Below are 23568 nucleotides of genomic sequence, written 5' to 3' on the forward strand. Positions count from 1 at the left end.
TCCAGTGTAGGATGAACTTGCTACTTTCTGTAGGGGTTGGAGGACTTTTGGATCTTACCTCCTAGGAGGAACAAAATAGCTGTACGCACACCTGCCAAGTTCACTATTTAGGAAAGATAATCACTCATTTTCAAGGCTGCTGTTTTGTGGTTTTCATGACAAAATTAATAGAATTACATAAAAGCAGAATTTGACTTCCACCACCAGTAGCCTTAATTATAACTGGACAAAATCACAGATGCAATTGCACAACACCAATAAAAATCTCAGAATTTAATGTCACTGTTATCATTGGAATTTTACCAGACCACTCTTAAAACACCACAAATGCCAACCTACAAAACTTGCAAAAGCTAATTAAGAGCTTCATAAAAGCTGACAGTTCAAAAAACAGTAAAACTTAAAAACAGCCCCGAATGAAAACATAAGAACAAGGGCACTGCTTTATAAAGACTGAATAATTTAAATTCCTTTTTATTACATTGGATTTTAGGATTTGTAATGTTCTGGGATCACATTCCATAATTCAGTTTGTTTTTCTGGAAAAATGAAAACCAATGGCTTCATCATTTTTAATGGACCATAATTTGATACAGCAGGGCATCTAACGGGATCTGCCATTAGTTAGACTTACCCTTGCCCAGTTAGGTTTTTTGCATGGCAAGTTGCTGAAAGTGCAACCTGATAACAGTACATCTAGGGAAACTGGGCACCTAGGACCTGAGTGAACAGATCAAGCAACTGTGTATCTCCTTAACCAATCAGGTTGAATTATGAAATTAACAGGGCAAGGACTGAGAAGGAAGTGTAAATTCAATGTCAAATCAGGTATAGAAAAAAAAGAGGGACAGAAGGATTGGATTAAGAGAAAAGGACAAAAAGGAAAAGTAAAAAAAACTCCAACAATTAAAGCCTGAAGAAATTAGACTCTACATTTGTAATAATTAATTTTCAGTGCCAGAGGTTGATTGGCAGTAATTAACTATTGTCACATGGTAAAAGGGTACTTAGACTGAAATGGACAAGACTTAACTTTCTGTGACGTGTTTAGTTCGTACCTAATGCGCAAATGCAGCAACTTCATGCCATTCAATGCATTTTAATAGTGAGCCAGGCAGCGAAATTCCTTATTCAGAGCTAAAGACGGAGTGGCGCATCTCCGCCAGCAACTTTTGGATATTCGCATTTAACCATGCATCTGTCCCTCACCTGAAGTTGCTGTAGCATTTGCGCATAAATAACAGAGCGCGTCATTAACCTCACCATTAATTTTACAACCGAGCAGCATTCTGACCACACAGCATCCATTTGAAATAGGACTGAAGGGGAGACCAGCATTAATGGAAATAAGTCATGGCTGTTGTCCCAATATTCCTATTTCCATCACCTGGTGTCCTGATGCTATATCTGCCCCTTACGCCCATGCCCGGTGTCCCTCCCCTACTCCAGAAAATCAATGCAGAATGGGCAGTCCTTCACTGGCTTCTGGTACCCAACATTGTGGCTCTGGTGATCCCTGCACAATGTGCCCAGAGTGCCAGAAAATTATATAAATGATCTCACTTTGCACTACCTGGTGAGGTCAGCTTATTTATGCACAATGCATGCAATGTTACAGCATAATGCAAGGAGGCAGATGCTGTCTCTCTAAAGTAAAACTTAAGGGCTTGATTATAGTCTGAATGTGTCATTACCTGAAAAAGAGATTTTAAAATTGTTTTTACAAAGCTGGAGAATGAAAAGAAATTCAAATTCTGTTATAGGTGAAAAAAAAAAGTTGTACAGAGACTCAGACTTTGGATGTACAGGAATTTCTGTACTCTATACATGCTCAGACAGCAGCATTCAGGAATTGCAAGCAGATTGATTGCTATGGGAAAAATATCAACTGCAAGTCTAGGCTTTTGAGAGAGACTCAGATGGATGAAGGAAAAGGTGATATGGGAACAGGGAGGGTAAATGTGATTAGAACTACTTGTGCACATGGAGGGTAAATGCCGACAGACTGGTTGGACCAAATGGCCTGGTTTCATGTTGTAACTTCTATGTTAATGAAGGTACTCAAATATACAACAGAATTTTACTTTACCTCAGTGCTAGCGCACTCACCTCAGTCAAAAGGTCATGGCTTCAAGCCCCATTCTAGAGACTGGAGCACATAATCTAGGCTGACACTACATTGCAGTACCAGTGGACTGCTGCACTGTAAGAGGTGCTGACTTTTGGATGAGAAGTTAAATCGAGGCCTTGCCTACCCTCTCAGGTGGATGTAAAAGATCCCATGGCAATATTTGAAGAAATGCAGGTGAGTTCACAGTGATGTGCTAGCCAATATTTATTTTTCCATCACCATCATTAAATCAGGATATCTGGATCATTTATCACATTGCTATTTGTGGGACCACTGCTGTTTGCAAATTGGCTGCCATGTTTCCTACATTACAACAGGTGACTACAGTTCAAAAGTACTTAATTGGCTGTGAAGTGCTCTGGGACATCCTGAGGTTATGAAAGAGTAAAGAAAGAATATAGAACCTATCACAGCTTGATCCTCAAACAGGTTTGTAATAAAACATTCAACAGGGACCACTCAGAAAAAGTCAGATGATTTTTTAATCAAATATGGAAAAATGTTTACAATATATAGCAGAGCGTTCATAATAACAGATCAAAATCAATTCCATACAAATTGTGGTACATGAGCAATCATGGCGATCAGTTCCACTTGCCAAGCTGGTCACTGCTCATACATCATTCTTAAAATTATGGGGATTCAGCAAATCATTGATTTGATATGTAAAATCTAACAAGATAATTTTGGTTTTGTGCAAGTTTAATAATACAGATTACTCAAACTCCAACACTATAAAATATAAGGAATGACAGACTCCATGAAATGAGCTTGTAACCAGACCTCAATTAATCAGACAGGAGGACTCCAATCATCAAAATCACAGACTTCTCCATTTTGAATCCATAATACTGCTCTAGATTAAATGAAGAATTAAAAACACTTCGAGTATTTAGCCAATTATAAACAATGTTGGCAAGAAAAGCCTTTCCAAGGGGAAAAAGAAGTTAGGTTTTGAATATAGTGGTTTACATGAAGTCTTAAAGTGCATTTGGGAGAAGAGAATCTTTCTGTGCTTCAACTAGTAAAACTTCAAGTAATTTCAATAAGGGCAACTTGTCTGAAATATCAAGCACTTGACAAAGTTCAGTTGCCTGGAGGAGTAGCTACTTGCCCTGGGTAAAGCAACAATTTTTAATATTGAGCTCAATAGACAGTACAACTATAGAAAAAACTTTCACACAAAATACTTTTCAAAAGTTAATCTAATCTAATTACATCATATTCAAACTTTCCACCTAAGTTTAAATTTACACAGTAAACAAGTAATTGCTGTTTCATGTAAAAAGCTCAGTTCAGGGCACCAAAGTACACGGATGGTTTCATGCAACTTGTGCTCAAATTCAAACATAAATCCTTGAAATGCTACAATACTGCACACACTCCATTCATTGGTGAAAGTTCAGCATTTGACAAACAGTTCGGAGTAGTAAACCCTGAGGGAGTAGGTTCAATGATTACACAAATGTCTTTACAGCTTTAAACAAATTCTGGGTGCTTGATGTTAGTGTGAAAAAGCATATTAATGTATAAAATCATTAACCGTTCTCAATGAAAAAGCAACAATACACTTTAAAAAACAGAAATTAAGCTGGACAGGTTAACTTCTGTATGTTAAAAATAAGTGCGAGAATCTATTTTTTGGACCAAACATAGATCAGTAAGAATAGTTAACTTTCCTTGGCCTAATGAAGTTATACTTTGGCTCAAGTCAAAAGAAAACCTTTAGCTGAATAAAATGGACACACAGTACTAAGCAGTCCCAAACAGATCTCTCTAGTGATTGGTGCTTCCCCAAGCTTTACTGAAGTACAATGCCATCTTTTAGAAACAGTTACAATTTTCACAATTGGAATTTTAAAAATCTTTAAATCTGTTTACTTTCGAGATTGTTAAAGGTCCTCACTCCGCAGAGCCTGAACTTCCTGCCCATTATTATTACAAGATGCCAAAGCCTGGATTTTCTCTTGTTGATACTGCCGGGCTCGGTTATACAGAAACACTCCAACGATGACCAAAGACGTCCCAAAGGCTGAGTGTGCAGTAATCTTGTTACTGAAGATGATGATACTAAGCCAAATCGAAAGGGCATGCTTCACAGTACTAGCAACACTAAATTGTTGGAAGCAAAGAATTAGTTAAACTTTTTTAATAGCAAATCTTTATTTCTCATTGCAAATATTTCCACTCCCAAGTTTGTAAGCTTCCACCGTTTCAACTCTAATTATTAAAATTATAATTAGCAAAGCAGCCTTTTAAGAAAAAAAAGCTGCTTTTATGTATTGTCAAATTAAACCAGTCTAAAAATGTTTGTAATACAAAATCAGATAAAAATAATAGAACCTGAATAAATAATCTGTAAACTAACATTGAATATAAGTCTGCATCTGGAGGGTTCAAATGTTCACTTGTGTATGGCAAGGCAATTTGTTTTTGCATCGTTCTATGAGCCCTCTATGCACATGCAAAAAGACAGACAAGTTGACACAAAGGGATTGGAGACAATCAAGATGTAGCCACTTCACAAAGAGAAGAATTTAACAGGCACAGCTGACAAACTGAAAATGCAACAAAATGTGTAGCTTTAGGGAAGAGGAAGAAATATTTATGAATCTGTATTGAAAGTTTTGTAACAGATGATAATGATAAATATATCAAGGCCAAATTTCTGCAGGGGAGTTTTAGCAATAAAAACAAAATTCCCAGTAAGGTAAACTGCAGAAAGTGTAGTTTACATATTTCAGTGGCTATTAACAAGATTCCTGTATTGATGTATTTACAACATTAGATTTTACAGAAGTGCACGCACATAAACGTGAGGTTCTCACTTTTCTTCCCTATGATTCGGATATGCATCTGCTGGTCAGACAGGTGTCAGTTTAACATTTTTGATTGACTCTTTGCCACTTATTTTTCTGTTCCCCAGAACTATGGCACTAGTACTTCTCTTCCTTCACCCCCCCCTACCACACACACACTATGTATTTTTCATTTCATTTTTGTGGTTTTTTTGCTGTTATTAACTGTTAGGTCAATATAGTCAGACGGTCGTGGCTTCAAGTCCCACTCCAGAGACTTGAATCCATAATCTAGACGACACTTCAGTGCAGTACCGAGGGAGTGTTGCAATGTTGGAAGTGCCTAGCTTTCGGATGAGACAGTAAACCGAGGCCCCGTCTGCCCTATCAGGTGGATGTAAAAGGTCCCATAGCACTATTCGAAGAAGAGCAGGGGAGTTCTCCCTGGTGCCCTGGCAAATATTTATCCCTCAACCAACATCTTAAACAGATTAGATGGTCATTATCACATTGATGTTTGTAGGAGCTCGCTGTGCGCAAATTGGCTGCCGCCTTTCCGACATTACAACAGTGACTACACTTTAATGGTAGTTTGTTGGCTTTAAAACGCTTTGGGACGTCCTGAGGTTGTTAAAGGCACCATATAAATGCAAGTTCTTTCATGATCGTTTTCAAATAGATTTCTCGTGTTTTGGAAATCACTGATTGGATATTATGACTTTTACTTAATGTGTGACTCACTTCTGTGGAATTGTTCTAGTATATATTTTAAATTATAAAAGAATATATAGTTATAGAATAATTTTTGAATTAAATGTGTAGAACCTACATGCATCTGAATACAGACTTTGCAAATGTACAGCAAAATTTACTGACATGTGGGTGTTCCTCTTTTTGCTGATGTTAGTGAAAAACAACTCTCAGTAATAGTAACAGGAAAGTAGACCCTGGTATTCCAAGGCAGTTACACTTAGAAGTTCAGACAAGCACCGTGCTCTGAGCTTAAGTCTCTTGATGCAATACCTTCTTGCACTTCCAGATTGAGTTGCATAACTTTCAGGTATGCCTTCACTTTCCTTTTCAAACATATATACAATTTTTACTGGCTTTTGTCTCTCTACACATTAGCCTACCTGAAAGTAACAGGTGATATCTTTCCCATTAAAGCATATGCAGTCACACTCTGAATATGGAATAAGATTCCATCAGTAAGAAGCAGCATCATAATGTCTTGGTTAAAACTGAAACTTTGTCCACTCTTTCCAAGGACTGGAATATCCTACAAGACAAAGGAAAGGAGCTGGTATTTACCAATTGCACAAAGGCAACCAATGCATGGACTGCTTTGGGTCTATATATATTAATCACTACATTCCAACAGCCCGGAGTCAGCGTACTTACAAATGGCTAGCTCCATTTAACGATCAGCAAACATAACCATTACAATATAAAATATGGATTTTTAAAAATTCATTCATGGGATGTGGGCGTCGCTGGCAAGGCCAGCATTTATTGCCCATCCCTAATTGCCCTTGAGAACGTGGTGGTGAGCCGCCTTCTTGAACCGCTGCAGTCCGTGTGGTGACGGTTCTCCCACAGTGCTGTTAGGAAGGGAGTTCCAGGATTTTGACCGAGCGACAATGAAAGAATGACAATATATTTTCAAGTCGGGATGGTGTGTGACTTGGAGGGGAACGTGCAGGTGGTGTTGTTCCCATGTGCCTGCTGCTCTTGTCCTTCTAGGTGGTAGAGGTCGCGGGTTTGGGAGGTGCTGTTGAAGAAGCCTTGGCGAGTTGTTGCAGTGCATCCTATGGATGGTACACTGCAGCCACTGTGCGCCGGTGGTGAAGGGAGTGAATGGGGTGCCAATCAAGCGGGCTGATTTGTCCTGGATGGTGTCGAGCTTCTTGAGTGTTGTTGGAGCTGCACTCATCCAGGCAGGTGGAGAGTATTCCATCACACTCCTGACTTGTGCCTTGTAGATGGTGGAAAGGCTTTGGGGAGTCAGGAGGTGAGTCACTCACCGCAGAATACACAGCCTCTGACCTGCACTTGTAGCCACAGTATTTATGTGGCTGGTCCAGTTAAGTTTCTGGTCAATGGTGACCCCCAGGATGTCGATGGTGGGGGATTCGGTGATGGTAATGCCGTTGAATGTCAAGGGGAGGTGGTTAGACTCTCTCTTGTTGGAGATGGTCATTGCCTGACACGAACGTTACTTGCCACTTATCAGCCCAAGCCTGGATGTTGTCCAGGTCTTGCTGCATGCAGGCTCGGACTGCTTCATTATCTGAGGGGCTGCGAATGGAACTGAACACTGTGCAATCATCAGCGAACATCCCCATTTCTGACCTTATGATGGAGGGAAGGTCATTGATGAAGCAGCTGAAGATGGTTGGGCCTGGGAACTCCTGCAACAATGTCCTGGGGCTGAGATGATTGGCCTCCAACAACCACTATAAATCACATACACATAGAGAAGACCATATGCCAGTTGCATGATACCCTTTTGACATTTTATTAATAAAAGTATCTCCCCTCAAATGTTGCTCATGGGCAAAAAATGTATGCATCTACACTGTGTCTCCCTCTCTATGCCTTTTATTTAACTTCCACTTTCAGTCTCCCTCCTTTTTCGCACTCTAAGTTTATGGCTGCAAGACATTTTACTGTTGTCATTTCTGTATCCCTGTCTCCAAGTCTGTTTCACTTTCTGTAAGTCTGTCCTTCCTTCTGACTGGTCTGTGTCTGTCCATCATATAGTTTGTGTGCATCTGTCTCTACGTCTTTTTCTTGGTGTAGCATTGGGCTCGTACGGAGGACATCTGAGAAGTCAAGTACGGGGGTAACAAAAGTGTGGATAAGGGTTTCAGTGGTGGTGGGGGTTGAGGTAAAGGCACAGGCAGTAATGGAAGCAAGCAGTCTTGATTATGGATAACATGGGTTTGAAACTGGAGATCAAACAGGACACTGAAGTAACCCATCTGATTCATCCTGAGCTATCAGACGGGAACAGGGATGGAGTCAGGTCAAGGGTAAGAATTTTCAGCAGAAGCTAAATCGGTACTTTGGTCTACCTAATGCTCAGTTGAACAAGTTCTGGCTATCCACAACTTAATGTGAGAAAAGCAAACTGACACCAGAGTTGACAATGGAGTTAAGGGTATTGGTGGGAAAATAGATCTAGAGCTGGACGTTGGTAGCATTTATGTGGAAGCTCACCTCATGGCTAATGATAACATGCACATTAGCAAAAGGAAGGGGCCAAGGACAGCACCTTGAGGTATTCCAGAGATGTCCGTGAGAGGAGATGCCATTGCACAGATCTTCAGGATAGTGGGTCTATGATTCTGCAGTTGGGATAAGACTGCTGGTTTTAGTTATGTAAAATCAAGGAGCCAGCACTTGCTCACTCTCAGTATTAAAAGTAGATTCCAATGTGCCTACCAAGACCAGATTCCAACTCAGGGTGTAAAAGCAGAACAGCATATGGAGAATGCTCTCCTGAAATAGGATGAAGAGTTAAAAATGCCAAGTTAAACCCCTCTTTATATAATTCCACAATAGTTTCTTATGACTACAGTCTTCACACAATCCTTTAAATCTTTTGTACACTACAGTAATAATTCAAATCAAAATTTTACTTAAAAAAAAACACCTGCATGAAGACACTGCACAACATGGGCTAATACCCACAAATCCTCACTCAAGCATTCAGGTTTAACTAAGCCACTAGAAGATGACTGGCTAATCTTGTGCTCTTCTTTCATAGAATGATAGTCAAAAAGTTGGGGAGGAAGTCGCCTGCTCATTCTTACATTGGATAGTGTGGGAGAACCAAAGCAGAGAGAAAGAAAATAAAATGTAAAAACAAGACACTGAATAGAGATATGTTCCACTGGTCCATGCATTTCTCTACATTTACTTCATGAAATGTGATTTCCCCACCCACCCCGAATGCACTCGCCAAAAACAATTACAAGAGGTAACACACACAGTAACCAAAATAATTCATTCCACTCTTTTCGCAGAACTAGACTTCGATACTTTGTTAATTTTATGCATTTTATATAAAATGCTTCCGACGTTAGTGCTGATTTAAGGCCTCAAATTTTGAATGAGGTCCAAGGACAAGCTGCCTGCTCCATCCTTTCAGCTACAGGAGGTGCTTAGCATAGGAGGATCAAAAAGGAGTAAAACCAGGTTTTCTTAAAAAGGGGCAATACATTCTCAAAAGGCTGCATTGCATTACATCCCTCCCACATTTGAAAAAACAAAAAGCACATGTAAAATGACTTTGAAATGCTAGACTGTTTCAAGGAAAGTACACTGGAACCAGGTTGAATTATTTCTGGTTTCTCAGATTGATCCAGGATAAAAACCTTATATAAAGATTAAAACCTTGGAATTTAACAGAAATAAGAACCTGATTTGAGATATTGCTTGTGATTCATTCCCAAAAATATCTATGTTCAAAAAGAATGGTGCTTAGGTCGAGGGGAACCAGATATTTATTTTGGTTAGCTAAAAACTAGTACTACAGCTCCTAAATAAGTCCTCTTACCATAAGAAAAATCCATGTAGGAATTAGCATTACCACTGCAGCAGCACTGGTGTAGAACTGTAGTTCAGATGGTCTAGAAATCCAAAGAGAACATATTGTAAAATAGGTATATCTTACAACATTGAGATCAACTGAGAACATCCTACTTCACTGAAAAACTGTTTTACCCCAGCAGATTGGAGTATACCTGTAATGGCAGTTTCACACTGCTATAAAAGATTGTTAAATTGAGAATTTAAATATAGCTTCTGAAGTGACCAAATATTATACATTATAGATTGTTTCAGGCTAAAAGCCAAGACTACAAATGCATACAAGTCGATAACAGCATTTGACACAGTATACATGCTGTTGTAATGAAAGTGTTCTGGTAGAATTCTATAGCTATCCTAGAAGTCTGATTTCAGCCAGCAACTTAAAACATTTACAATTCTGCTACTGAGCACTTAGTACAACTAACTTAAAAAAAAAATCATTATTTGCCACTTTCTACCACCAGGAAACAACTTCTTTACATGCATTAGTACATAATGATTAAAATGACAACAGTGTTTATATCTAAATAAATCAAACATATATTTAAAAGCCCAAAATGATATTTGATGCAACCTGTATCCTTCGCTTTTCATTAATGAAAATTTCTAAGTAGTTTATCTAGTTTATATCACATGGCTGTGGTAGAGTCTTCGTCGGGACGCATTTATACTGCATCAAATAAATTGAGCGAAAATTGCCCTAAAGTCCGGTTTAGGATTGGCGAGCCAATTTAGACTGCTTCAGCCAAAACCCAATCTTACATCCTGGCTTTCAAATCATTCGGAAGCTTGTTGACAATGTTGTATCATGTGTGTGATGCCATAATACTCAAAGCGCATGCACATGCAATAGTTTCTAAAGTTTCTAAAATGTACCAGCAATGAAAAATGTCAGATATCCAATACTTCATTAAACTTTCCATCTTTCTTGCCTTGTTGTCAAAGTTCTAGGCCTTCCCTTACTCCAGTGTGGTCTTTGAAACCCAAACTGCATAGGAACAGGAATACGCCATTCAGCCCCGCAAGCCTATTCTGCCATTCAACGAGATTATGGCTGATCTGTATCCTAACTCCATCCACCCACTCCATATCCCTCAGTACCCTAGGCTAGCAAAAAACTGTCGATCTCAGATTTAAAATTATTGATTGAGCTAGCATCTACTGCTTTTTGTGGGAGAGAGTTCCACACGTCTACCACCCTTTGCGTGAAGAAGTGTTTCCGAACTTCTCTCCTGAATGGCCTGGCTCTGATTTTAAGGTTATATCATGTTTATACTGCAGTCTGGAATCTGCAGTTCAGGGGTATTTATTCTTTTTTTAAACACACCAACCAGGAATGGCAGCATAGCATAAACTTTTCTGCAATATTAAAGTTGGTGTGTAAATACATCCTAAAATTCATCCATCACATTTTCTGTGCAGAAAGGCAAAACGTAATGCAATAGAGTCTGAGCTCAGGCAATGTGATTGAAGAAGCAAACCCAAAGGAAGCAGCAGCAAGACCAAGAGAAAAAGTGAGTCGGTGGGAGGAAGGCTGGGAAAATACTGGTTAGCAAATATAGGAGGGAAGGGCACATGTTCAAAAGTAAATTCATTTAAATTGTAAAAGGAACTATTAATATTTTTAATGGAATACTTGTCAGTGAAAAATTTCAGTAAAGAATTTCAAAACCCCAAGAACAGATTTTTCTCAAGCTATCTGGCTGGACACATCTAGATAAATTTAAATTAATAAACTAAGATTTTAAATTTTATAGAAATAAAAATTATTTGTCTTGCTATTTGCATATATACTTATATGGAGAGATCTGAATACCTCACAAACATTGAAACATGTGTAATTGAGTCCAAAAAATATAAGCCAAATGCTTAGTTACAAACCTCTGGATGCTGTTAAGAGGCATTGGTGCTACGATCATCAATAGAACCATATTCAGAGAGCATAAAGATCCTTGAAACTTTTCTACCATTTATAACGACCGAGTCTAACACCCAAATCCTCAAGGGAGCACATGCTTCCAAAAGTGTATGTGAACCCATATATTTAGACTAGAGATTTTTGTGAGTCGAACAGTGCACTAAAGCTCCAATGCACTATGGCATATAGTGAAGTGATAAGCATTATCTTCAATTCTATACGTGGAAAGTTCCCAATCTCAGTCGCGGTGTCACAGGGGAATTACTGAACAAATACCAAAACACTTCCCCAGAGAGGGAGGAAAAAAAGTTTGATTTTGTTTTGATCAAATTGCATGATACAGAATGAGTCGCATTAAGTAACAAGACTGCAGTGATACTAAACATGAAATTGAAAGGGATTGATACTTACGAGAATTTATACTTGTCTCCGCTAAGTAATTTTTTAGAGAAGACATTCTGTAAACTTAAAAAAAATTGTTACCACATGTGCCACTTAAGAGTATGCTTCAACATAACTGACTAATTTATACAGCTAAGTCAGCAACCATTTTCTTGGCTAAAAACCTAAAGTTTAAAATTAATATAGTAGTCCCTTATCATATTACACCAAAACAGCATGCTATAGATGAGGCAAATTGCAATGCGAGTGGGAGACAGGAATTTAGGATAACAGTGCTAAATATGCCCACAATGTAACTGTCATATTATACAAGATTCCAAAGGCTGTAATAAGCTAGATTTAGCAGGCATTAAATCACTACATTTGGAAAGGATTTGTGATTTTGACAGTGGTGTGAACAAACAGGTGAATTAGACTGATAGAATTTTGTTTTCACAGCTATGCTGAGACTTACTCTTATGCTAAAATACATTTATGAAAAAATGTGCTTGTTAAAGGCTACTTAGGTCAATCAGGAGAAATACATGGAGGTGGGGGCGAGGGGAATATAGAAACAAAAATTAACATGTTCAGTTCTGAGAGTTAATATAGAATGGGAAAGATTTTAATAACTATGATTTTCATTTAAAGTAAGTGTTTTAATGGAATTTGTGTACCCAGCAATAAAAGGCAAATGATCAATAAATATTTATCTGTAATCCACTGCGCCTGCCTTTTGATATACAATTGGGCGATTGCCTGGCGTCACAGTTTCAGCCTCCAGGACTCAACGACCTATTCCTACATTTCTTGCGATATTTAAACTTACTGATGTGATCCAAATTCCATGTCCAATTTATCTACATTCCATTCATGGATCCAGTCATTAACTGTTAATGATAAACTCATTATATTTAGCACTGTAAATTTGAAGTTATTTAACTATAATGTGCATCATTGACTCCACTGGATTTTCTGTGATTGGTAGGCAGAGTGTATCCTGCTTGTGGAACAGCATCAATTTTTAGATCTGGGACTTTCTGGAAAGATTGAGCTTCATGGGTAAACTGGCATTTGGTACATTTTCATTAAGCCATTTTGTCCACTCCATGGCTGGATCACAAAAATCTGTCACTCACAGCTGTTTAATGATAACTTAACTACTGGAAAAGTGTGAAAGGAACATTATTCTATGTCTGGCTAGTTTTCTATCATACAGCCTGCTGTGCCATCAGGTGTGTGTGTGACTAACCTATCGTGACCTATAGATGGTTCATTTAGAAATTGGATATTATTTACAAAAAATGCATTGGTCTTTTAATTACCTAATTAGTACAGGCCACAAGTGTTACATTTGTCCAAGGCTCCCTTGTTAGCAAAATGCTATATTATAAACCATGAAATATCTTCAGATTAACTTTTATGTATCATGAGTTGATTGAAGTGTACATTGGAAAATTTATACTTAGATGAGTAGTAGTGCAAATTTGAAGTGAATGGGAAAGACGCACAAAATTTGCTATTAGATCAGGTGGATAATTATCCAAGCTTAAAACAGAAAAGCGTTGCCACGTTTGACCTGTAATCCTGCCGCATATTTTTTTTTATTCGTTCATGGGACGTGGGCGTCGCTGGCAAGGCCAGCATTTATTGCCCATCCCTAATTGCCCTTGAGAAGGTGGTGGTGAGCCGCCTTCTTGAACCGCTGCAGTCCGTGTGGTGAAGGTTCTCCCACAGTGCTGTGAGGTAGGAAGTTCCAGGATTTTGACCCAGCGACGATGAAGGAACGGCGATATATTTCGAAGTCGGGATGGTGCGTGTCTTGGAGGGGAACGTGCAGGTGGTGTTGTTCCCATGTGCCTTGTAGATGGTGGAAAGGCTTTGGGGAGTCAGGAGGTGAGTCACTCGCCGCAGAATACAAAGCCTCTGACCTGCTCTTGTAGCCACAGTATTTATATGGCTGGTCCAGTTAAGTTTTTGGTCAGTGGTGACCCCCAGGATGTTGATGGGGGGAATTCGGCGATGGTAATGCCGTTGAATGTCAAGGGAAGGTGGTTAGACTCTCTCTTGTTGGAGATGGTCATTGCCTGGCACTTGTCTGATGTGAATGTTACTTGCCACTTATCTGCCCAAGCCTGGATGTTGTCGAGGTCTTGCTGCACGCAGGCACGGACTGCTTTATTATCTGAGGGGTTGCGAATGGAACTGAACACTGCAATCATCAGCGAATATCCTCATTTCTGACCTTATTGTGGAGGGAAGGTCATTGATGAAGCAGCTGAAGATGGTTGGGCCTAGGACACTGTACTGAGGTACTCCTGCAGCAATGTCCTGGGGCTGAGATGATTGGCCTCCAACAACCACTACCATCTTCCTTTATGCTAGGTATGACTCCAGCCACTGGAGAGTTTTCCCCCTGATGCCCATTGACTTCAATTTTACTTGGGCTCCTTGGTGCCATACTCGGTCAAATGATGCCTTGATGTCAAGGGCAGTCACTCTCACCTCACGTCTGTAATTCAGCTCTTTTGCCCATGTTTGGACCAAGGCTGTAATGAGGTCTGGAGCAGAGTGGTCCTGGCGGAACCCAAACTGAGCATTAGTGAGCAGGGGTTATTGGTGAGTAAGTGCCGCTTGATAGCACTTTTCAATGACACTTCCCATCACTTTGCTGATGTAAACATGCAGTGTGAAAAATTGCACCTGAATGTGCAAAATATAATCTATACATTCTAATGAATTTAAAGCATCTGTTTAATAGTGGTGTAATGTTTTGAGAATTTAATTAACTAGATAACAAAAATCAACAAATGAGAACAAATAGTTTTATCCATCTGCTGTAGAAGCCCGTATTCAAGTAGAAAATTGAACTAAAACTGCATGCCTGGAAGGCTCATTTGTTAACACTAGAACTAGCAGATAGAACTCCATGGCACTGCAGGTTGTAGTCAGAAGGTCATGGGTTCAAGCCACATTTCAGGAGGTGATCATATAATCTAGTGAGTTATAAGGAAGTCCTGCATCCTTACAGGTCTTGTTCTTCACATCAAAATTAAACCGAAGTCCTTCTGGGACCCTAGCCAACATTTTTCCCTCAACTACCACCAACAAAAACTGGTTAACTGATCATTCATCTCATTAACGTTTGAGAGACTTTGCTGTATTTATCAATGTAAGTGATTGCACTTCAAAAATTGTTCATTGCACAGGAAGCACTTGGAGACGGTAGAGAGATGACAAGGCACTATATAAATTCAAGTCCTTTTCTCCTAAAATAACTGCATTCATTCTTTGGGATTTAGAAATCATGCAGTAATCCTCAATGTAAAAGAAAATATACTAGAGTAAAAATATTTTTGGTATTTGTAAGGAAGAAATCAGACCAGCAACATTACAAGTTCTATTCCAGATCCAATACTGCTAGGCCAACAGTTCTAATATGGGATCTGTAAACTTGCAACACTGCAGCTAAATACTGCACAGCTTTGTGATTTACAAGCAAGAAAGTATCAAAATTTGTCTTTTTTTTAAAAAATGGGAATGTATACAAAAAGTACACTTACCAATCCATGATATTGGTGGACAAAGCAGCTGAGAAGCCAAGCATGTTAAAACTGATTTCTGTGGCTGTACAGAATGCCAATCCACCCATTATAGGTATTAAAGACAGGTTAACCCATAAACCTAGGATTACAAAGCAGAAGAGATAATGCAGTAATACCATTATACTTGCATGGGATTCTTGTGTTAGATATAAAAAACGTGTACATATTTAATAAACTAGGATTTAAATATTTGTTGTGATGTATAATCTACAAAAATCCCTAAAGATCCCAAGTACCCTCCAAGTTCCATAAAGATAGGACAAGAGCTTGAGCAATAAGGGAAGTCTATTTTCCAACATTATTTGCACAGGTAAATAGACACTTATTACTACAATCCATGATTACATTGGGGACAGATTTGTGGCAATATTACAATGATATTTATATTGAAACAGGCATCCTTACCTGTGTATTCTCCCAGAATAAGCCTAGACATAATTACGGTGAAGATTGGTGCTGAACTTTTTACAGTCTCTGCAAATGAAACGGCTACATTCTTTAGGCTTACCAATCCCAAAACTACAGTAGTAAACCTGCACAACAAACAAACAGCATATCAACAAATCCCTTTAGTGAAATTTAAAAGCAAGCAGATAGTATTTAGTGGCGTAGCTATACTCAGTATTAATCGTGAACAAATACAGATTGTCTAAGACAATTTGCATTAATGAGAGGTAAAGTTCACAAGAGTTATTGCAATTAACTTGGGAGGCATCACTTTTATCACATTTTGATGTTTAATTTAGTAACATGACATATTTACAGGAATCGAAAGTTACCTAATAAAGAATTCCCAATATGTTTAATTTGATGCCTCATAGTGATAAGTACCTCAGTCCCTTACTCAAGCTGTTGGTACACAGGAACATTGATCATTCCTCCAATAGTTGGGTAGGAATGTATTGAATAACTGACTACAGCCCTGAATTTGCTGCAATGGCGATATTGGTGACACACGCCACAAGCTCGCCCATTGTGCACCCTGATCCTTCAGCCAAAATTTGCTGGAGAACTGATTAGAATGCACCGCAGCAAGCGTCGGCAAATCAGAACCACGGCCAATGGTCGAAGTAAAAACTCATTGCAATGTGATGCTACTCAGGATCGTAAGTGTTTAAATAGATGTTTAAAGGTTGAACTGATGGGCAGAAACAAGCACAAATTCAAGTTATGGAGAGCTGATTCACCTTAAAGACTGTTTTTATCTGGTTAGTTCATTAGATGGAATAGTGGCCCCCTCCCTGCTCATTGAGGTTGTACAGACAATACGGAAACCAGAGGTTTTTAGTTTTCAGTTGCTCAAGCAGTCTGTGATCTCGGTGCTACTTCCGACTTGTAACTTCGATTGTACTAAGGTGTGAATGGACACATTGTGATCACCGACGACCATATTCACAACGCATAGCATTAACGATCCATATTACAAATAAAAAAGTCACATTCGGATGGTAGCTTAAGGCTCGGGCCTGGCAACCCAATCTCCCCAGGTATATACCATTTCTGTTACTTTGTACTTCGTACCAATGATCCTAGACACTGTCATAACTACGCCACTGAATAATTTAAAAAGAGCACCTAAAGAGGGCGACACAATTATTTCTTAATTCAAATAGTAAACTATGATTCCTGTGATTACACCAAACATATTGAGCCTGCCAGCGCGATTCTACAACGGTCTAAGTGGCGGTGGCAAACTCTGATTTCACCACTGATTTTAATGGCGGGCAGAACTATGATAATTAGCTGTTCAACTGTCTCAGCAAGGGGAACGGCAGAGTGGTGCAAAAGTCTCAGAAAATTATGGAGTGGCTTAAGTAATGGCTGAAGTTACTCACTCCATAATTTCCTGGGACTTTCACACCGTAAATCAGGCCCCATTATAATTGCACAAATCTCTGGGATATTCTGAGCCTACAATTACAACAGGAGTATGTTACGAGGCTGTAACCTTTACCAATACCAAAAAAGGAAGTTGTAGAAGAAATTGAGTATGACTAACTAAGACAATTGTGAGCATCAAGAATCTAAGTTTTGCAGCAAGGTTAAAAAGGTTGAGTTGGTTCTTTTTACAAAAAAGAATTTTGATATGGATCTTCTGAAGTTTACAAACTGAAGATAAAGACCGAAAGTTGATCACTATAATGAATAAATTGATGAACAGCTCAAATACTAGTGTTTATGCGCTAAAAATTAGGAAGTCAGGAATAGAAAGGAAAGCTAGGCAGTGACCTTGTACAGAGTGGGTTATAGAGTTGTGCAATAAGTTACTAGAGAAGGCAGTGAAGTGAATGGTATTTGTTTATAAATTGAAATGCAGGGAAAGGGCATCACGATACTATGATCTTAAAAGCCCGTAGAAAAAAAGGAAAAGGAGGACAAGAATTTTTAACAACAGAAAAATGTTAATTGGCTCCTGAGGCAACAAAATGTGTTTCTGGAGAGATGGGATTGAGGGTTGGAGTGGGGTCAAGATGAATCTGAAAGGGACCAGCTTGATGGGCCTAATGATCTGTTCCCATTTCTATATGTTATGCATGAAGCCTCTCATGTTTAATTACATCATAAATTCAATAATTTGTGTGCATGCATAAACACAATATACATGGCCAAACACAATATACATGGCCACACACAAAGTTACTTATACTCAGCCCCAACATGCCTCAGTCCAAACCTCAGAAGAGCACCCCTACTCCATGAGTGTGACTTTTTTTTTTCATTTCCCTCAACCTGCCCCAGGAGCAATAGGCCAACGCCATACGCCCACCACGTGACCTCATTGCGACCCCGGCCCAGTTTCTTGGGATGGGCCTCATTTATTGTGCAGGACAGGCTCCGAGCAGAATCTGATGGAGGGAGCCCACTGCTGTCAGGAGAGGGAGATATGGTCTTGCAGTAGTGGGGCACCTGCTGCAGCAGCTGAAGGGACAGAAGAGACCAAAGATCCGCATCAAAATTGTGTTTTAGGTCTTGGACTGAGCAACTGCCCCAGGAACTACCGCCACCCCTCTCCTGGCATTCCCTCGGGTTAAGTGATAGTAGTGCTGGAAGGTAGGGAAACAGGTAGGTTGCTGATCCCTTTACATAGAGTGGGGCAGCAAAGGGACAGCTGGCTGCCTTCCCTGCTAGGGCAGGGGGGGGGGGAAGGAAACTTGAGGTCGGGGTGGAACTGCGGCAGTAGGCCATCCAGTCCAATTTTCTGCTGCCCTTACCCACTAGAAACTGGATTGAGACTGCACAAACTTGTTTCACACAAGACCTTTACAACCAGCAGACAAGGTTACTTTCATCCCATCAGTTTGGGCTGGATTTGAATCCAAGTCTCAGACATGACAGGGCAGTGTTAAGTAACTACACTCCAGTCAAACCTTCTGCCTACTTCAAAACCTTTTTCTCAAATTTTCTTCACTCCTTGTGGGGTTTGGTTTAATATCAGCAAAAGTCTAGACAATACATGCTGGTAAACTATTCTATCATGAGGGGCAATACAGCTAAACTCAATCATGTGCTCCTCCAGTATCCACATGCATGCATGTACACACACATCCCCTTTTCCCAACATGGGTCACTAGATAGCAGTCAAAAGCAGGAAACCAGGCAAATTTTCTCCAATGTAATCCAGTGTTGCCGAGGTCAAATGTAACATCCATAACATCGCCTAGCTCTCAGTTATCTCAGGAACAGCAATTAAACCTGGAACCTTTTTTTAAAAAAAAAGAGGGAGTGTCTCAATACCACACACGGTGGTGAATTTATCCACTAAGCCATTGGGGAGTTTAGCTTTCTCTTCCTTTGTGAATTCTGCTTTTGGATTGTTAGCTTCTATTATTCTCATCATTTTTCCTACTCCCATTATAACATTTTGCTGTGTAGCTTTAAATGACATCAAAATATGTTTTAAAGTAAAAAGATAAACACAGGACCAGGGTTCAACTGACAGGATGATTACATTTTTCAATCGAGTACTTTTTTTTACTAGGACAAAACCTCTTGTAGATGAGAATACAAGGAAAATCTTCAGCATATTTTCAAAACTAGATGTTTATAATGTCACTACAATGCAATAATCTAAATTTAAGATTACCTTCCCAGTCAGTCCACTTTGGGTAGAATATTTGACTATCTGAACTGATAGTCAGTTAAGTAACAGCTGACTTGCAGAGACAAAAGGTGCTTCTACACAAGATGTTCTTCTGTTTTAATTAATATCCATTTATACAGCAACCAGCCTGGAACAGGTTTCTTGCCTACCCTGTATACCCAAGAGTGAAGCACAGAAATCTAAAGAGCAAAATGGTACATAAAAATATCAAAATAGGATTGGTTGATTGACCGATACAATTCGCCTCTCCTTCTCCAGCTCACCTCATTAATCCTACAAAGAACATAATCATAAGGAAGTTTGGTGGGTATTCAGCTCGGGTTTTATGCTGATACAAACAACACGGGATGTACATTTTGATACAGCCAATCACAGTAGTTGAAAGTATCTGGACAGCACCTGCAAAAATTGACACAGCAACAAAAGATAATCAAGGATTTGTACAAGCACCACTTGTCAATCTTCATTAATCACGAATTCAGTATTTAATTACAGTGATCAATGGCACTAATTCTGAACCAGTTGGTCATAATCAGCAGTGAAACTGATATGGGATTGGGGTGGGGGGAGAAACAGGGGAGGTTTCTAGATTTAAGATAGACATTCCTAATACAAATAAAACAGGTCTGTAGTATCCAACACCACAGTGATCCTGGGTGGTTAAAAATATAATCTCCATATACAATCTTTTTATACAAACACATTTTCCTACATATTGATAGCAGAAAAAGAAAATACAGTAGCACAACTATTACTCCTTTTAACAAAAATCTTTGAAGTGATTTCATAAGAGATCAGCATTTCAAAGAAGGATGAACTCACTAATTTTGCCTCTGGCTTCATATATAATTGTCAGTTTTATAAAATTATAATGAATACACTTAGCCTGAATAGGGGTGGGGAGTAGGTAGCACTGAGCATGTACAGAATCTTAAAAAGTCATTTAGGTCAAAACTACTTATTGTGTGAGTAGAGTTAGAATTGGCAAGCTAGCCAGACTTAGGCCCAGCACGGTCAGTGTGAAAGCAGAAATACATTAACATTAAAGATTTGATTTATGAATAATATTAGATATTTACCCAGCGTTCCTGGCTCTCCTTCCAACAAAGTCAGGATGTATTTGTTAAGGAAGAGTGTACAGAAACTGAAAATATACCAGAGACTGAGGTATATCATGGCCTTGGCACTCCAAACTCCAGAGTTTGATTCAATCACTGTCGTCTCTGTGATGGTGATTTTTAACACACTTTCATCTGTGCAGCTGTCACTTCTTGTAATTACAATCTTTTCATTCCTATTGAAGAGGGAGAAACGACTTGGAAAGTTCTTTTCTTTTGGCAGATTCTCATCAGGAGGCTTTTTATTGTCCAGCAGAGGTTGGGAATTCTCCTTTAAAGACATGTTCTAGCTAGCAGTCTGCGGCTTGGTCTGTTACTGAAAGCGAATGTTTGAAATCTACAGTAGGTCAATTAGTCACTCTGCCAATAACTTAAAGCCAAGAAAGGTTTATGTATAAGGCTCTGTTAATGTCAAATGTGTAATTTGGTCACTATCCAGTTTTTTCAGCATTGATAATTTCCACCTTATTAATGCTACAACATCCAATCAGCAGCTGAAAGAAGAAGGAAAAAAAAAGTTTGTTTTAAAAACTAACCAGCAAAAATATTTAGTATATAATGTGCCTTGTATGAAAATTGCCTTTTTGCGTCCTTGCCTTTTCTGATGTTCTAATAAACATTTAAATCCAAACAGGTTTTAAGGGTAAAAACTACATTTGTTGGATGGTTCTGACTGCTTTCATGCCATGCTATGGACAAAGCAGTCAGAAGGATCCTTTTTACTGAAATTGAAACTAATGGGTTGTGAATTTCAGCTACATCAGCAGTGCAAACCACCCTTTTCTTCGTTCCACCCTCCCCCAATCATATTTCATATTGTTCATGATGGGGAAGGGAAGCGAGAGAGAATTTCCAACACAAAGGCAGAAGCAAACAATATTTTCAGCAGTGATCTGCAGAGATGGTTGGGGGAGGGGACAGAAATATACCTTCTGTGCAAAGACTTTCCAAGGCAGAGACAGAGAGCGATGTACCAGAAGTCTTTCAACCACCATTTTCCCAGGATTTCTCAATGACAAAATGGCAATAAAACATCTGCCATGGCTTGGTGGCGGCAGTGGTGATGGAATGGGGTTGGGGGGGGGGGGGGGGGGGGGTAAGAAATCAAGGCAAACATTCTGCTCAACAAACCAAAGGTATCTTTACAATCTAACACCATTTTGGGAGCACCATCACAAGGACTATAGCGGTTCAAAAGAAAGCCTAACCTCCACCTTCTCAGGGCAAGAGAAGTGGCCCACATCCCAGGAAACATTTTTTTCTTATGCTATTGTATAATAGTTGTAAATCATATTTTACAATTTGATAGTGCACAACATAATTTGGTCAGGTGCCAGTTACAATAATGCCTCTGCACCAACTGGTTGTATATCCTTGACACACCTATTCCCTCGATGTACCTCAGCAAGATGCTGAATTTGGTAGACTGTTTTTGGGGCTGCCAATCTGATAATTATGATCACTGAAAACTCATTTCAAATAAAATTGTTGGACTATAACTTAGCGTTGTAAAATTGTTTACAACTGAAAACTGAACAGAAGTTCAATTTTAAATTCTGTTTTAAAATTTAAAAAAAACACCGCACACATACCAGCATTTACTGGTATGTTAATCACTTAGCACTGCACGCGTGTGCTAAGTGGATAACATTCACATTTGTTCAGTCCGGTCAGCTGCTTCCAAGTTACAGTATTAAGACAAAAGCCTCAGCAGACCTACTGACATTTCACGAATGCACTGTGCAGGGAGGGGGATGGGGGGGTGGAGAGGACGACAGGGTGGGGAACAGAACACTAAGAGCAAAAGTAACTCGCCATCAAGAAAGGAGGTAAGGGAAAATTGGAGAAGCGGAAGGAATAAGAGTAAATTGGAAAAAGTTTTTTTATTTAGAAGAAAAGCTGCAATGATTGGAAAACTAGGGGGATGAACTTCAATTGGTGATATTTTTATTTCTGAATACTATTCCTTTTACATTAGTTAGCATATTGGCACATTAGCTTTCATGGGGGTAAATGTATAGATAATTATAACTTGTTCCAAAATACCACAACTTTTACAAATAGCCATAAACAGAACTTAAATTGAAAATATAGCTGTACTATTGTTCTGAGCCACTGAGAGATAGAACGTGTTTGTACCCAGCAAGCCCTTCACAATGAGAGTTCTCCCCACAGAGTTTATGTTTGAATTATTAAACAGCTGTTTAACTGAATTAAATGTTTTGAAAGAGCAAACTTATCCCCCTTTTGTACAAGAGAACCACTTCAACGAGATGATTCTGTAAAACACTGGGCTGCCAGCACTGTGGAAGTAGCCCACTTATATTGTAGGATACTGTTTAAAATTCAGGATGCTGATCTTGCCTAGAAGCTAGTGGGAGGAACAGGTCAAAAGCCAACCAGATCCCCATAGGAAGAGAGGGGCTATCAAGGAGTGAATTACCCCGAGCCCCTCATATGTCCAAGTAATTGGTTACTGCCGCTAGAGAGGCCAAGAAACACTGGTACTCAGCTGCTGCTTTAAAGGCAACACAAGCATTAGTAAATGTGAACAGCTCATAGTGATGATGCAAGCTGACATTTTTTCTAGCCATGGGCGAGCTCAGTACACAGCCCAACAATTCTCGTCAGCAGCTGATGCAGAATTTCCTCATCAGCAAAGAAACAGCACCAGAAAATAAAATTACTAATGAACTGAACATGCTGCTGCTGAACAATCCTTCCTGCAGCATGAATGGGGGTGGATTCCACAGCTCCAGAATACTATGGAACCAGTTCTAGTTTTAATATAGAGAGCATAAATGTGTCTTTTTTAAACACATCTGCATTTAATCCCATTAGTTAGTATTTTAATTATTCCAACAGGAACTCTGTGGAGAACCCTCTGCCAGAAATTTAAGACTCTGGATTAGATTC

General features: G+C 39.2%; 1 protein-coding gene across 1 annotated transcript in view; it reads right to left on the minus strand.

Moving 5' to 3' along the window:
- Nucleotides 1-2595: 2595 nt before the first annotated feature.
- Nucleotides 2596-23568, minus strand: part of si:ch73-236j9.2 (solute carrier family 35 member E2A) — a 28718-nt gene continuing 7745 nt past the window's right edge. The window contains exons 2-9 of the mRNA XM_067970420.1: nt 20614-21146; nt 19798-19933; nt 15838-15965; nt 15391-15511; nt 11858-11911; nt 9494-9566; nt 6063-6208; nt 2596-4243 (exon numbers count right to left, since the gene is read on the minus strand). Coding sequence (XP_067826521.1) covers nt 4024-4243; nt 6063-6208; nt 9494-9566; nt 11858-11911; nt 15391-15511; nt 15838-15965; nt 19798-19933; nt 20614-20935 — 1200 coding nt within the window. The 5' untranslated portion in view covers nt 20936-21146 and the 3' untranslated portion in view covers nt 2596-4023. The remainder of the gene's footprint in view (nt 4244-6062; nt 6209-9493; nt 9567-11857; nt 11912-15390; nt 15512-15837; nt 15966-19797; nt 19934-20613; nt 21147-23568) is intronic.

Source organism: Heptranchias perlo, chromosome 32 (assembly GCF_035084215.1).
Source record: "Heptranchias perlo isolate sHepPer1 chromosome 32, sHepPer1.hap1, whole genome shotgun sequence".
NCBI classification, from domain to species: domain Eukaryota; kingdom Metazoa; phylum Chordata; class Chondrichthyes; order Hexanchiformes; family Hexanchidae; genus Heptranchias; species Heptranchias perlo.